General features: G+C 47.8%; 1 protein-coding gene across 1 annotated transcript in view; it reads right to left on the minus strand.

Annotated features, from left to right (window-relative positions):
• The window catches only part of Srp68 (signal recognition particle 68), a 32,146-nt gene that overhangs the window by 2,106 nt on the left and 16,377 nt on the right, over positions 1-13,663 (minus strand). The window contains exons 9-13 of the mRNA XM_051180942.1: positions 11,860-11,958; positions 10,744-10,808; positions 3,713-3,869; positions 2,513-2,607; positions 1,571-1,700 (exon numbers count right to left, since the gene is read on the minus strand). Coding sequence (XP_051036899.1) covers positions 1,571-1,700; positions 2,513-2,607; positions 3,713-3,869; positions 10,744-10,808; positions 11,860-11,958 — 546 coding nt within the window. The remainder of the gene's footprint in view (positions 1-1,570; positions 1,701-2,512; positions 2,608-3,712; positions 3,870-10,743; positions 10,809-11,859; positions 11,959-13,663) is intronic.

Genomic DNA, 13,663 nt, shown 5'->3' on the forward strand with positions numbered 1-13,663 from the left:
TGCCCTCAGCCACACAGTGAGTTTGAGGCCGAGCCGGGAAAGGCCAGCACAAGGCTGACAGCAACGCCCGAAAGAGCACTGACCCTGCTTGTCAGGCTCTAAGTGCAGCCCATGCCCGACACCCAGAGTGCACGCAACTGCTAACTTCATCTGCAGGAGTGTGTGGGGTGGCTGCTCTGGACCCCACCTGGCAAGCAGAGCCCCTAGAGCACAGCAAGAGCAAACGCTGGGCCAGCACAGCCCCAAACAAAGATGGGGTGCCAAGGCCCCAGCCACCTCATCCCTCTGCATCTGCTCCTCCCAGCCCCTTGCAGACAGAGTCTCCTGGGAACCCAGGGCTGGCTGAACTCATGGTGCTCCTCCTGCCTCAGCCCTCCCAGTGCTGTGACTAAGGGGCGCCAGCCCGGTCTGCCCTACCGCTCCTTTATTTTTGTTCTCTGACTCAGGGTGTCTCTGTGTGAGCGCCCTGGCTGTCCTGGAACTCTATCTGCAAACCAGGCCGGCCTTGAACTCAGAGATCTGCCTGTCTCTACCTCCGAGTGCTGGGGTTAAAGTCCCGTCCCCCCCATTCCTGCCGTCCTGCTGGCCTGACTCTTCTGTCATCCGTGCTGAGGACTGAACTCAGGGACTCAGGCGTCCTGAGCAATGCTCTGCCCCCAGTGACAGTGCAGTTGTGTTCACAGCCGGATGCTGTGAGTGACACGGTGGTTTCAGCTCTCTGGAGGGCAAAGTCAGGTTCTCTCTGGGGCATGGTGTGCTGTGTGCGTGCACAGCAGTGGCTCTGTGCTGGTCTGTGGCCACACCAGTAACACCCACTTTGCTTCTAAATAGGTTCTGCTTACAGAACGTGGATTCCTCTATGTAGCCAGTTACTGATTATCTAAATTTTTAGGGCCTATGTAGCCCTGCTGGTCTAGAACTCATTATGCAGCCCAGGCCGGCCTGGAGCTCAAGGTCCTTCTGCCTCCACTGCCTGAGTGCTGGGACAGTGGGGTTAAGCGTTGGAGTCTGCATCTCTAAAGGCAGAGTTCTGAGCAGGCTCTATGCAGGTCTCAGTGTGGCCACAGGTTGACATCAGAGTCACCTTCGAGCTTCAAAAACTCCAGTGTCCACTCCAGACCCCACCCAAGTGAGAACCAGACCTTCTGATGAGGACACCTCAACCCATTTAAAATTTTGCCAGGTGGTTTCAGTAAGTCGCCAATCTGAGAACAATCCATGGGTTTGCTGGCTTTAACCAGAGAAGTGGCATTTCCCCCTCTGTCTCTGGAGCTGGCTCTCCCTGTGTGGTCAAGGCTGACCCTGGGCTTGCTTTGAGGCTGACAGTAGCATCAAGCTCCTAACCCTGCAGCCTCAGCCTCTGCAGGGCCAGGATGACAGGTGTGTCCTTCCACAGCTGGATAAAATGGCTTTGTCACAGCTAAATCCTCTTCAGGCCTGGAGCAGGGTAGGTCACACCGGAGATGACTCAGGACGATGGGAGGGGACGAGCTTCCTCAGGAGCTGCCAGCTGCTGTCCCCTCACAGTCCCTGTGTCCCTACTGGAAACAGGGAGAAACGAGCAGCTCACCTTGAGGTGGTTCTTGAGGTCACCCCCATCGATGCTGACATCATTTGCATATTTCAGGGCTCTGTCATAGAGGACGAGGGCTTCGCTCCACTTCTTTGCCAGCACATAGGACTGAGCGATGAAAAAACACCTGACAGGAAAGGATCAACCACACACTCTGAAGCAACAGCTGCCTAACACCCAGGCTGCCCCTGCTGTCGGGCCCAATGTTAGGTCTGGAAACAGGACTCTGAAGTCAGGTCACTGCCTGGGACATCGACAATCTGTGTGCTGGCATACTTGGAGTGCACCCCAGGGGCCTCAGCTCTGCAGCTCCGGCACAAACCGCTATCTCCACTGGCTGACGGCAGAGGACGAGCTAGCTCCCAAGGACGGTGGTAACTAGAGGCAGGCAATGGAGGATGCTGACTAGATCCAGCATGAACCCTCACTCACCACTGCTACATGTCTAAGACAAGACTATTTATTCATCTCAAACCAAAATTCTATGGGGCCCAACAGAACCTTACTGTTGCCCCAACACAACCGAAGGAACCACATGAGCAAAGGCAGGGCACCCTTGGGAGCCCAAGAGCGTGACAGCCAGTGACAGATGAGGGCACGCACACTCCTTTGCCATCTGCCTAGATCCCTGACCTTGCTGAACAGTCTACTTTCGTGCGAGCCACACCTCGCCTCAGCTTAGGCTCCCTGAACCGGCTGCTCGAGTTCGGCAATACCCGCTCCTAGCCTGGCTCTTTCAATGCTTTCACCGGGAGGGAAGAGGCAAGAGGAGGAAACCCCAGTCAGCCTGGGGACCACCGCTGCCATCTTTGCTGAGGACACCCTGTAAACACTGAGCATCCTCTGCACAGCCAGGCAGCCACAGTTACTAGAGTATGTGCTGTGAGCCCGCTTACTGCTGGATGACAGCGCAACCCTGGTCATCCTCAGGGACATTACCTGTAAGCTTTGAAAACCAGGGTCTTAAGGCCTATCTCTTTCTGGAAGGCTCTGTCCTCTTCTAAGCCAGGAAGCTGCAGCAGCTCCACCAGATTCTGTAAAGCAGATGCAACAAGAAAACCCATGAGGAGAAGCCTCAGAGTGATCTTGTCGGAAGACCTTTTAGGGACAGATAGGGCAGAGAAAGAGTCCACACTCAAAATAATGGGAAGTCGGGAAAGTGACCTGCCAACGGCTGGCCTGGTGTCCTTAATCAGTCAACTCTTCTTGCCAACTTTCAGAGATGCCTTAGACCACTGGAAAACCTGCATTCACACTGGCCACTCATTTGACAGGCAGCTAGTGTGCATGTATGCATATACCTACATGTGTGTACACGTGTGCACATGCACATGGAGGATGGGGGTCAGCATCAGGTGTCTTTCTCAACTCTACTTAAATTTTCTCGGTTTTTTTGTTGTTGTTGTTTTTTTTTGTTTTGTTTTGTGATAGGGTCTCTCTAGTATGTACTCCTGGCTGTCCTGGAACTCACTACGTAGACAGATCCAGCTGGCCTCAAACTAACAGATCTGCCTGCCTCTGCCTCCCAAGTGCTGGGATTAAAGGCCCAGTGCCATCTTTTCTATTATGACTTATTTTTATTCATGTGCATATGTGTTTGTGTATGCTACCTGTGCAGGTGTGCAAAGAAACCGGAAGAAGGAGGTGTCAGATCCCCAGGAGCTGGAGATACAGGCGACTGTGACTTGAGTTCTGGGAACCAAACTTGGGTTCTCCAAAGAGGAGCAAAGATGCAGTGTCCAAAGAGCCCCGCTAACCTTGAACTCACTACACAGTGTGCATGGGTATCCCAAGTGCTAGGGTCCCAGGTGTGACTCAGCAGCCTGGCTTGTGTGTAGCAAGCTTACCAGCTGGCCAACTCGAAGTAGGTGAGACAGTGTGATTCAGTCTCTGGATGCCCTCACACCTTTGGGAGTCTTACAGGGGGGAAGCACTCACTCAGTCAATGCTGTGGGGACATTTATCAAACCCCAAAATGCCTAAAATAAGGAGCACTAGGCTTCTGCATTACTCTAAGAACTTTCTTTGCCTTCCACCCAGCTACTAGTCACTCCTGGCTCTCCACGGCTGTTCACCACCTAAATCATTCTGTGTTTGTGTAGCGGAGGGAAGGCTACCTCTCCAGGCCCCGAGGGGTACCTGCAGGATGATGTCGTAGAGCCGGATGAGGTCCTGAGGCCTAGGAGAGCGCTTGCTGTCATCTTCGGGCTGTTGCTGCAGCAGAGCCCTGTGCAGGCCTTTAGCCATGTTCTCATTGCGCCTGATGGCTGTTGACAGCTTGATGTAGGTCAGGTAGCTGCAATGTACCACATGGCAGCCCAGGTTACACTCACAGAAGGCATACCACATGCCAGCCCGGGCTACATACACTCACAGAAGGTGTACCACATGCCAGCCCGGGCTACATACACTCACAGAAGGTGTACCACATGGCAGCCCGGGCTACATACACTCACAGAAGGTGTACCACATGCCAGCCCGGGCTACTCTCATGGAAGGTGTACCACATGGCAGCCCGGGCTACAGACACTCACGGAAGGTGTACCACATGCCAGCCCGGGCTACAGACACTCACGGAAGGTGTACCACATGGCAGCCCGGGCTACAGACACTCACGGAAGGTGTACCACATGCCAGCCCGGGCTACAGACACTCACGGAAGGTGTACCACATGGCAGCCCGGGCTACAGACACTCATGGAAGGTGTACCACATGGCAGCCCGGGCTGCTCTCACGGAAGGCCATGTTTTAAGAAGAGTACTAGAATGACTGGGGACTGGCCTAGGGCAGTGGGAGTGGGGTTAGGGATCACACAGCAGGGTTCCCTGGCCCAGCCCACTTTCAGAGGACATGCTAGTCCTGCGGAAACTGCAGTCAGTTTCTAGAGGGAGGTGACGAGGCGCCCTGCATGGCCTCACTGACACCAGTCACAAGGGCCACTCTAATCTAGAGACTGCACGTGGGTGAGGAGTGAGGAAACGGGGGACAGCTCAGGGGAAGCGGGAAGAGCAGGAGACCACAGCTGTCCCGGGCACAAAAGTGACCAAGTCAAGAAAGCAGCACTTTTCCAGATAACACAAGTAAAGCTAGAATGACTGAAAAGTTAAATCTGAGAAGCAGGTGAGCAGGCTATGAGAGACGTTTCCTAAAAGTGGCTATTACACATGAGCAGGTACAGGGTTACAAAGTTTCATCAGAATACAAAGCTGCCTGACTTCTGACTCACCATTTTTGCCCCAAAGCTGCTCTCCCAACTGTGAAAATCTTAGGAGAGTGGAAACCCCCACCCATCCTGAACCAGCTACCTCTGAAGGTGGAAGGTGACCTCAAGCAAGGGCTTCCCTGTCCCATGTGTCCTCAGCCTAGTGGAGGTGAAGGTTCAGAGGCCCTGCTCCAGGTCAGGAGGTTAGCTCAACTCAGCTGGGCTCGAAATCACACAGAAGAGGCTCTCCAGGAGCCTCTTCCTCCTCAGCCCATTAGACAGATAACATCTGTGGGCCAACCCTGCCTGATATACCAAGGACCTGAGTCACCTGACAGGCAATATGACATTCACAAATTGAGATCAAGGATGGAGATCAACTGCGACAAGAAAGGTGTGTGTGTGTGTGAGTGTGTATGAGTATGTGTGTATGAGTATGTGTGTGTGTGCATGAGTGAGTGTGTATGAGCATGTGTGTGAGTGTGTATGAATATGTGTGTGAGTATGTGTGTGTGTGCATGAGTGAGTGTGTATGAGCATGTGTGAGTGTGTATGAGTGTGTGCGTGAGTGTGTGTGTATGTGTGTGTGTGTGTGTGTGTGTGTGTGTGTGGTAGCTGGGGCCTACGCTATGCATGCTAGGCAAGCACCTTGTCACTGCGTCGCCCCCTACCCCGGGCCCCCAGGAGTTGAGTGTTTATGAGAAATATCTATTACTTTCAACAGAGTCGCTCAATAAACTCCAACTCTGTTGAAACAAAACAACAACCAAAAACAGAGCGGAAGGGCTGAAGATGGAGGAAGACATCTGCCATCTAAGTTAGAAGCAGCCAACAACAAATTTAAAATTTCAGGGTCAAATGCAAAGGAAAGTTGGGGGGAGAAGTAGAATTTTCTCAAGTAATACCTCTTCTGGGCGCTTTAAAAAGAGAGAAAAGGTACTCTCTCCCCTTTTCCTCTGAGACGAAACAGCAAAGGTTCCTGTGCTCGACCACTAGCTAGACTTGACACATCTTTTTAAAAATACAAAACAAAAACTCCCTACCCTGAACAAGGCCACCATTTCAAAAGGAGAGGGGGATGGAAGAGACAAGGAAGCTCAGACATGTGCATGAAGGGGCGGGGCCAGCAGAGGCCTGCAGTCCCAGGCCTGGGAGGCCGAGACCGGGCACTGCTGGGAGTCAGGGGCCAGGCTGGGCTACAAACAAAGACTGTCTCTAAAACTAAACACACAAACCAGAGGAAGAAAGCAGGCAGTTTATGACACACACAGCCCTGTGTCACCTCGCAGCAGCAGCAACAAACACACAATGGCGCAGAAAAGGCCACAAGAGCACGGCCGGTGGCCGGTGGCCAGCCACACAGGAAAGAGCCCGGCAGGCTCTGACACAGAGTGCAGCTGAACTTATTAACATGAGAAAGTGACAGCTAGGATGCTCACAGAGTGAAGAACTTGGGAGATAGAAGGGAGTGAGCTCTAGATCACAGCAGCTCTAGAGTTACTGGCTCAGGCTGGGTTCATGCCCGAGATCCCACCATGCTAAAGCCTGAGGCAGGACAATTTGCTATGCCCAAAGAGGCTCCATTTGATGCTAGGCATCCATTTTGGTACCTGGAAGATTAAGTTCCCAGTAACCCTGACTCACTGCCCCACATCCTGCTCCAAAATGTACAGATGTGACTATCTGTCATGATATGAGTGGGGACTTTTTTTTTTATTGTTTGTTTTTTGCTTCTGTAACTTGCTTACAGATAGCTTGAGTTGCCTTAAATGCTGAATTTGGCAGAACAGAAGAGTTTTTACTAGCTTGCATAGATATTGAAGGTCTTTGTGTGGTTTTCCCCACACCCCTCCTTCACAACAATCTCAAATTTGGCTTAGAGACTGTCTGGACAGCATCTAATAAAATTTTTAATTATAACTGGATTGAATCTATGGTCATATGTGTGTGTGTGTGTGTGTGTGTGTGTGTGTGTGTGTGTGTAACTCCATAACATTTGGAGGCCCCAGTGAGATCCCTGGGACACCTCAGACTCAGCGCTATGGGTCTGGGACAGACCCCAGAGGAAGCAAGTCCAAAGCGAACTTGACAGATCCCAGCAAAACCATACTGAACAGCTCCAAATTTGCCAATCAGAAGAACTGATGGCCAATATACTTCTGAAGCCTGGACAAATTGGTAAGAAATTCTATTGTTTTGGAATCCAGACATTTGGAGAGACAAAAGGCAAGATCTGACAAGATTGTACACCCTATGTCTGGGGCAGAAGGGACCCCTCTACTGTCCTTCTGGTTTTGGTGTATGAATAAAGGTGTATATGTCTGAGTTTGTTTTCCTCATTGGGTTGTTATACTGTCTTCTATTCTATAGGCTGTTGGATTTGTGTTTTCGCATTTTGTTGCAGAGATGGGAATTCAAACTGAATGAAGCCAAACTTCCCCTTGAGTTCCAGGCAACACTACCAGGGTTTCCATGGGGTAGGCTGCTCCTGGCTGCTTCTATTCTGGCTCCTCTCTGGAGTTTGCTCTGTGTGTCCCTCTCAGTGGCTTGCAGGAGCCTGGTAAGTCCCAAGATGTATCAGGAACTTCTCTACCTTCTCCCTCACTCTGCTTCTGAAAAAATGTCTTTTTCATGCTTGGTATTGTCCCCAGATGGCTCCTGTCTCTGATCATGGAGCTCTGGCTTCTGCCACTCCCCTGTTGCTGGGCTGGCTGGGGTGACGCAGGACTCCTGATGCCTGCCCCCCCCCCCAGGACACCTGCTGCTTACTGTCCTGCTACAGCAGGCTGGCACCTAGAATTTCTTATCTCTATCCCTCTGATTTCCCTGGTCTGGCCCTCTGATCACTGGATTGGTTCTGGAGGGATTTATGTGTCTTTGGGTATGCTTAATATTAAAATATTGTATTATGCTGTTCTACCTTATTAAAGCTAGCTCTGGAGCTAGGGTGTCGCCTCCCTCTTCCAACCCAAGCATGGTTGTTTAAAAATTTCCTCCAAAATCTCTGTCCTAGGTCAGAGATCATCTGACTCTAGGGCAAAGAAAAAAACAAAACAGACAAATATAAACTTTTTGTACCTGAAGATTTGATAACTTATTAGATATGGTTAAAAATTTGTAAAATAGGGCTAGAGAGATGGCTCAGGGGTTAAGAGCATTGGCTGCTCTTCCAGAGATCCTGAGTTAAATTCCCAGCAATCCCATGGTGGCTCACAACCATCTGTAACGAGATCTGGTGCCTTCTTCAGGCCTGCAGACATGCATGCAGGCAGAACACTATACATAATAAATAAATCTTTAAAAAAATATACCTGTAAAACAGAAATCCATAAAGAAAACAAAACGTCTTTGTAAATAGAGTTCTTAACAGGTCTAAGTAATAAAATCCCGGAGTCAATTTATAGAGGAACATGCTAAGATCAGGGAGAAGGAGCAAGCCATGGCGCCATGCAACCTTTACCTCTTTAGCTTCTCAGTGGAAAAGAGAGCCTGGATTGCCCTCCTGACTATTCTGTGTCTCTATCGTTTCCTTAGTATCTTTAAAAACCTGCCATTTTCTCAATCCACCCCCTCTCAGGTATGAACCGGGCAAGTCAGCTGCAAATGATAATAAATGGGTTACTACAGATGGCGCCCAATGGAGGGCATAAGGCGCTAAGGAGGTTAAGGTGGCTCTGGTTGCTCCTTGTTCTCGTGGATCTCTAAGCACTTTCCTATATATGCCTCTGGAATTTATTATTTAGACCTATTAAGAACTCCACTTAATGCGATCAATATGTAAAGTAAAAAAATATTAAAAAAGTAAAAAGGGAATAAAGTTTTTATCAAGAAAAAAAAAGAACTCCATTTACACAACCTGATGCCAATATTTTCTGAGTTCCTGTAGATGTCTAGTTTTTATAGTCTTCTGCTTTTTTCATAATTTATTTCTATTTTATTTGCAATGGTATTTTGCCTGCATGTATGTCTGTGTGAGGGTGTCAGATCTTGGGAGTTACAGGTAGTTGTGAGCTGCCATGTGGGTGCTGGGAATTGAACCCTGGTCATCTGGAAGAGCACTCAGTGCTCTTAACCTCTGAGCCATCTCTCCAGCCCTTATAGTTTTCTGTTTGATGGCCTCTAGATTACAGATACTTGTGTTACTCTACAACTTAAGACTTTATAGGATAAAGAATACTTATTAAGTTTTTCAAGTTGTCTGCCTCCATCTGCAGACACATACAAACTGGTTATAAAATAAAATACTTTGTCTAAAATCTTAACACTAACATGTTTGCTTAAAATAATGAGAGCTGGACTTGTTAAAAGTTAATATCCCTTCAAAAGGAGATAGCAAGGTCATTGGACCTTTACCTAGGCATCCAGGCCTACTTTCCAGCTGGCTATATGCAATTAGGCTCCAACTGCATGAATTCTCAAGGTTTTCTAGAGAAAATAGGATATACAGGCTAACAACTAAGAATAGGCATGAGGTACACCTATGCAACAGCGGAAACGATGTTTGTTATACACACTGGGTAAAGGCTCCAGACACTGTCTAACACCCTCTTAAGAAAAATCCCTTACAAAATATATTACTGTTATGCCTCATGTTTTTTCAATTTTTTTTTTTTTTTTTCTCGAGACAGTGTTTCTCTGTGGCTTTGGAGCCTGTCCTGGAACCAGCTATTGTAGACCAGGATGTCCTCAAATGCACAGAGATCCGCCTGACTCTGCCTCCCGAGTGCTGGGATTAAAGGCGTGTGCACCACTACCCAGCTCAATTTTTTTTTTTTTTTGAAAGAGGATTTATATTAAAAATTAGGATGGTTAAATATAAGGAAGTCTAGCTCTCTGACTTCTCCCTCTTGCTTGGTTCTTGTTTACAAAAACTGTTCCCTCATCAAGATCATAGATATTCAAAACACTTGCTAAAATGCAAACTTTCTCTTAGGATCGATGAGACCATTGTGTGTGTGTGTGTGTGTGTGTGTGTGTGTGTAGGAAAGTGCAGGGGAAACCTATAAAATCCCAAGCAAGGAAATCATCTTAAAACTTGTAACAAAAAGGTTAATAATTAAACTGTATATAGGAGAGGGAGGGGGAATTGTAGTTGGTATGTAAAATGAATAAAAAAATTTAAAAAAACAAACTGTGTAGACGTAATCTTAACTTGATGTTACATGCTCATATGTAACTTGAAGTCAACTCTGGTTACCTCCTTTTTAGGTCCCTAAGATTAGATTTTTATGATTTTGGTCTTGAAATTTTTAGTAAAAAACATGTTTAATAAATAAAAAACATTTGATAAACAAGGTTTATAGATTTCTAAGGTCTACTCAGATTAACAATAACTGACTTAAAGACATATGGCCATCCTCTTTGTCTTTGCTAACTTCATCAACCTTTAACTATTTGGATAAACTGAGTCATACAAGAAATTATAATATTCTGTAATGGTATACTATATAAGAATCAAAACATAATAATATAAGGCTTCCAATCTCTCTATGGACAATATTTATAGTTTTATAAAGTTCTCAGTCTCTCTATGGGCTACATTTATGATTTTAAAATTTTATTTTGATACACAAGAGAGCTTCAATTCAAAAATTATAATTTTTAAGGCTAAAACATAATCGGGATAAAACTGTAAAATCCCAATCTTATTAAAGCTGCTAGCTCCTTATAAAGTATTGAGGATAATTAGGACATGCAAGTCATTGTTCAGTCATCTTATAAATGGTCACATTCTTTAATGTGCTCAGAACTATGCATGTAACCATGCTGAGTACAAACGTAATTCATTTCCAGCGACAGGCTTTATTAGCCTTTTGTGTATGTTTCCTAAAGCATGTAACTAAAAACAAGCGAAGTTTGTTTAGTTCAGATATCCTTAGTAGACAATGTGCAGACATCCATGTAGGTACCTATACACATAAAATTAACATGTAAGTGCATACGGACACACGGAAGTAAGTGGCCTCACCTGTGCAGGTACTGGAGGTTGGATACCTTCCCCGCCTCGCCATCAAGGGTATAGTCTCTCTGTTTCTGAAAAGGCAAAGAAGGTGAAGGTAAAGAAAGCTTCAGCCTTGGTCTCAGTACCCTCAGCTACCAGGTCCATAAAGTTCCCTGCACCCTCAGAAATGAAGACCTATTAACACTACAAAATGACAAGATTACCTGCTTGCCCCGACATCTGAACCTTAGTCTTTAGTGACAGAACGTTGTGTTCCCAGTGTTTTATCCCAAAACTACAACACGCAGTCCCATCAGGTATGGGGACACACACCTGCAATCCTAGCTACTCATGAGGCTGAGAAAGGAAGAGCCTAAGTTTGTTTATAGTTTAGGAAACTTAATGAGATCTTGGCTTAAACTATAAAAAAACAAACCCCACAGACTTGCCTAGCATGCACAAGACCCTGGTTCAGCGTGTAGAACCATGAAACAAAAAAGGAGTCCTGACCGCAGCACCACTGTAGGCTTTAGACTCCCAGCCTACTGTCACTGCTGAGTTCAGCTGGGGAAGAGCCTCAGAGCCATCAGCATCTTTAACCTCCAGCACCCGTGAAGATGTCGCTGCATGTGGTAGGAGAGACTGCAGATGTGAATATTTAAATTTTTCAATTACCAAACTGGCAATCCTCCTGCCTCTGTCTGCAGAATGTTACAATTACAGGTGCGCACCACCTCACCTGTATGGCCAGCTCTGTGTAAGTCAAAACTCCCGGTAGTAACGGGTGGAAACCAGTCTCGGCTCCCAACCTCTGCAAGCCAGCGTCCCAAAGGCTGAGAGGTAAAGAGTTGGAGTGCACCTTGGGCTACACAGCTAGATTCTGCTTCAACAAAACTCCAATGGAGTCATCGATAAGGGAGGCATTGTAAGAGAGGGCTAGGATGTGGCGTTTGGAAAGGGGAGCACCACACACCAGGATGACCATTATGAACAACAGGCCATGACACTGAAGTCGTAACCCTGATGGCCAGAGGCCTCTGTTACTAATAAGATGATCACATCTGCAAACACCCCACAGGCTAGGAGAATGACAAGGGACTCTGGGCCCCCTGAGGACAGGACAGACTGGGGAGGGTCCAGCACCTGATCAGGCTTGAGCTCTTCCCGCACGGCCTGCAGGGCGTCTCGGCACTCGCTGAGCATGGACTCGAACAGCCGCTCCTTTGTTTCTTCACTTTCAGCCTAGACAGCGGCAAACGGAGCAAAATCTGTTTTGAGCAAACTGGAGGAGGGCTCAGCAGTAATGTCACCACACTTCTACTCCTGCCTGACCCAAGACACCCTTAAGATTTTATTTTACAGTATGCGCATATGTGCTTGTCTGTGTATGTGCATTGAGTACAGGTGCCCATGGGGTTGTGAGCCACTCAACACATGTGCTAGGAACTGAACCTGTGTCCTCTGAGAGCTCCAGCCCTCATAGATCCTGTTCCATGTCGCTATGCATAAGATGTTCTTATCCATCACAGGCTACAATGGAAACTAAGTTGCAAAGGTGAACACACTGAAGAAAGCCATGTCTGCAGGCATCATCTCAAACGGCCAGGGCCCTGGTGCCCTGGTGCTTTGCCCGTCTTCCCATCATAGAACTCACCTCCAAAAATTCTATCTTTGCCAAGCGCCATCACCTAGTGGCTGGGGAAGTCCACAGACCCCCTTAGGCTGCTGCTACATCACACTTAAGATTAACACAGCAGATGTTTCTTCCCTTTCTGTTGTCAAGCCGTTGCATGTCAACAGAACTGTCCTTCAGTGCTATAGCTCCTTCCCCAGATGAAAGCACACATCCCTCCACTGGTCCCAGTGACCAGCACATGTACAATGCCACTGTTCACTCCAGAGAACCCATGAATGTACCAGACTGACTTACAGAGCAATGGGTGACCTTAAAGCTCCCACACTGGAAGGCCTGTGCCCAGCAGGGGTAATGGAATGGCTTCTCCAGGACTCCAGATGGAGCCCTCCTCCCTTAGCTCCCCCCAAGTCCCATGCTACTAGGGCAGAGCTGCATACGACTGGTTGGGAGGGGTGGCTGGACACTCAAGTGAGGGCGCTATGGCCCTACCAGCACCCTGCCTCTAAGAGGAAATGTGAAATGTGCACAGTCAATGAGCCCAGCCACTACAATCTTTTGTAAGCAGGCCCCACCTGAATATGGTGTCAGTATGGCTCACAGGATAGGTCCACAAAATACCTTTACAGATATGAGCCAATCAGCAGTTAGATTTCTTTCAGGTTCAAGCAAGAAACAGACATTACTAAACCAATATCCAACCAAAAAGATATTTCTCCTAAATGTCAGACTAAGTTGTTTGCTCTAGATATTCTGTGTCTAATGCCATATGTGGTCATCTCCACAACTTTTGGGCAGAAAGGGTTGACAAGAACGGGGTGACAATCTGTGCAAGTACTGGGCGTCACCCTCCGCTACCCTGCTTGGATAAATTACAAAGTGATTCATGAACTGAACGCCTGCCACAACACATTATCCACCCTAAAGAATCTCACTGGGCAGGGGAGGACAAAAGGCAGAAAGCAGACAGACCCGTGCTACTGGCAGGCCCACCGAGAGCAGCAGCATTCCTCGGGCAATGTTTGGCTTTCCACAGAACTAACTGCCAAACGGCCTCTCGGGAGGCTCTAAAGGCCGCCCAGAAGGCCCACTCCTGTAAGGACGAAGGGACTTAGAGATACACTTCCTGAGGAACGTTATGTCTTCCCTATTCTCTGGTGTAAAGAAATCTCCTTTGAGAATTGCCCAATCTAAACCAAACAGACCATTCCACTTACTGTGCACTTGACTTCCCTGTCCCTCACTAACTTGAGACAAATCAGAGCCATGGCTTCCTGTAACTTGAAGGCAAACAAGGCCCCATTATTAGCTCGT

The sequence above is a fragment of the Phodopus roborovskii genome, unplaced genomic scaffold (genome assembly GCF_943737965.1).
Source record: "Phodopus roborovskii unplaced genomic scaffold, PHOROB, whole genome shotgun sequence".
Lineage (NCBI taxonomy): Eukaryota > Metazoa > Chordata > Mammalia > Rodentia > Cricetidae > Phodopus > Phodopus roborovskii.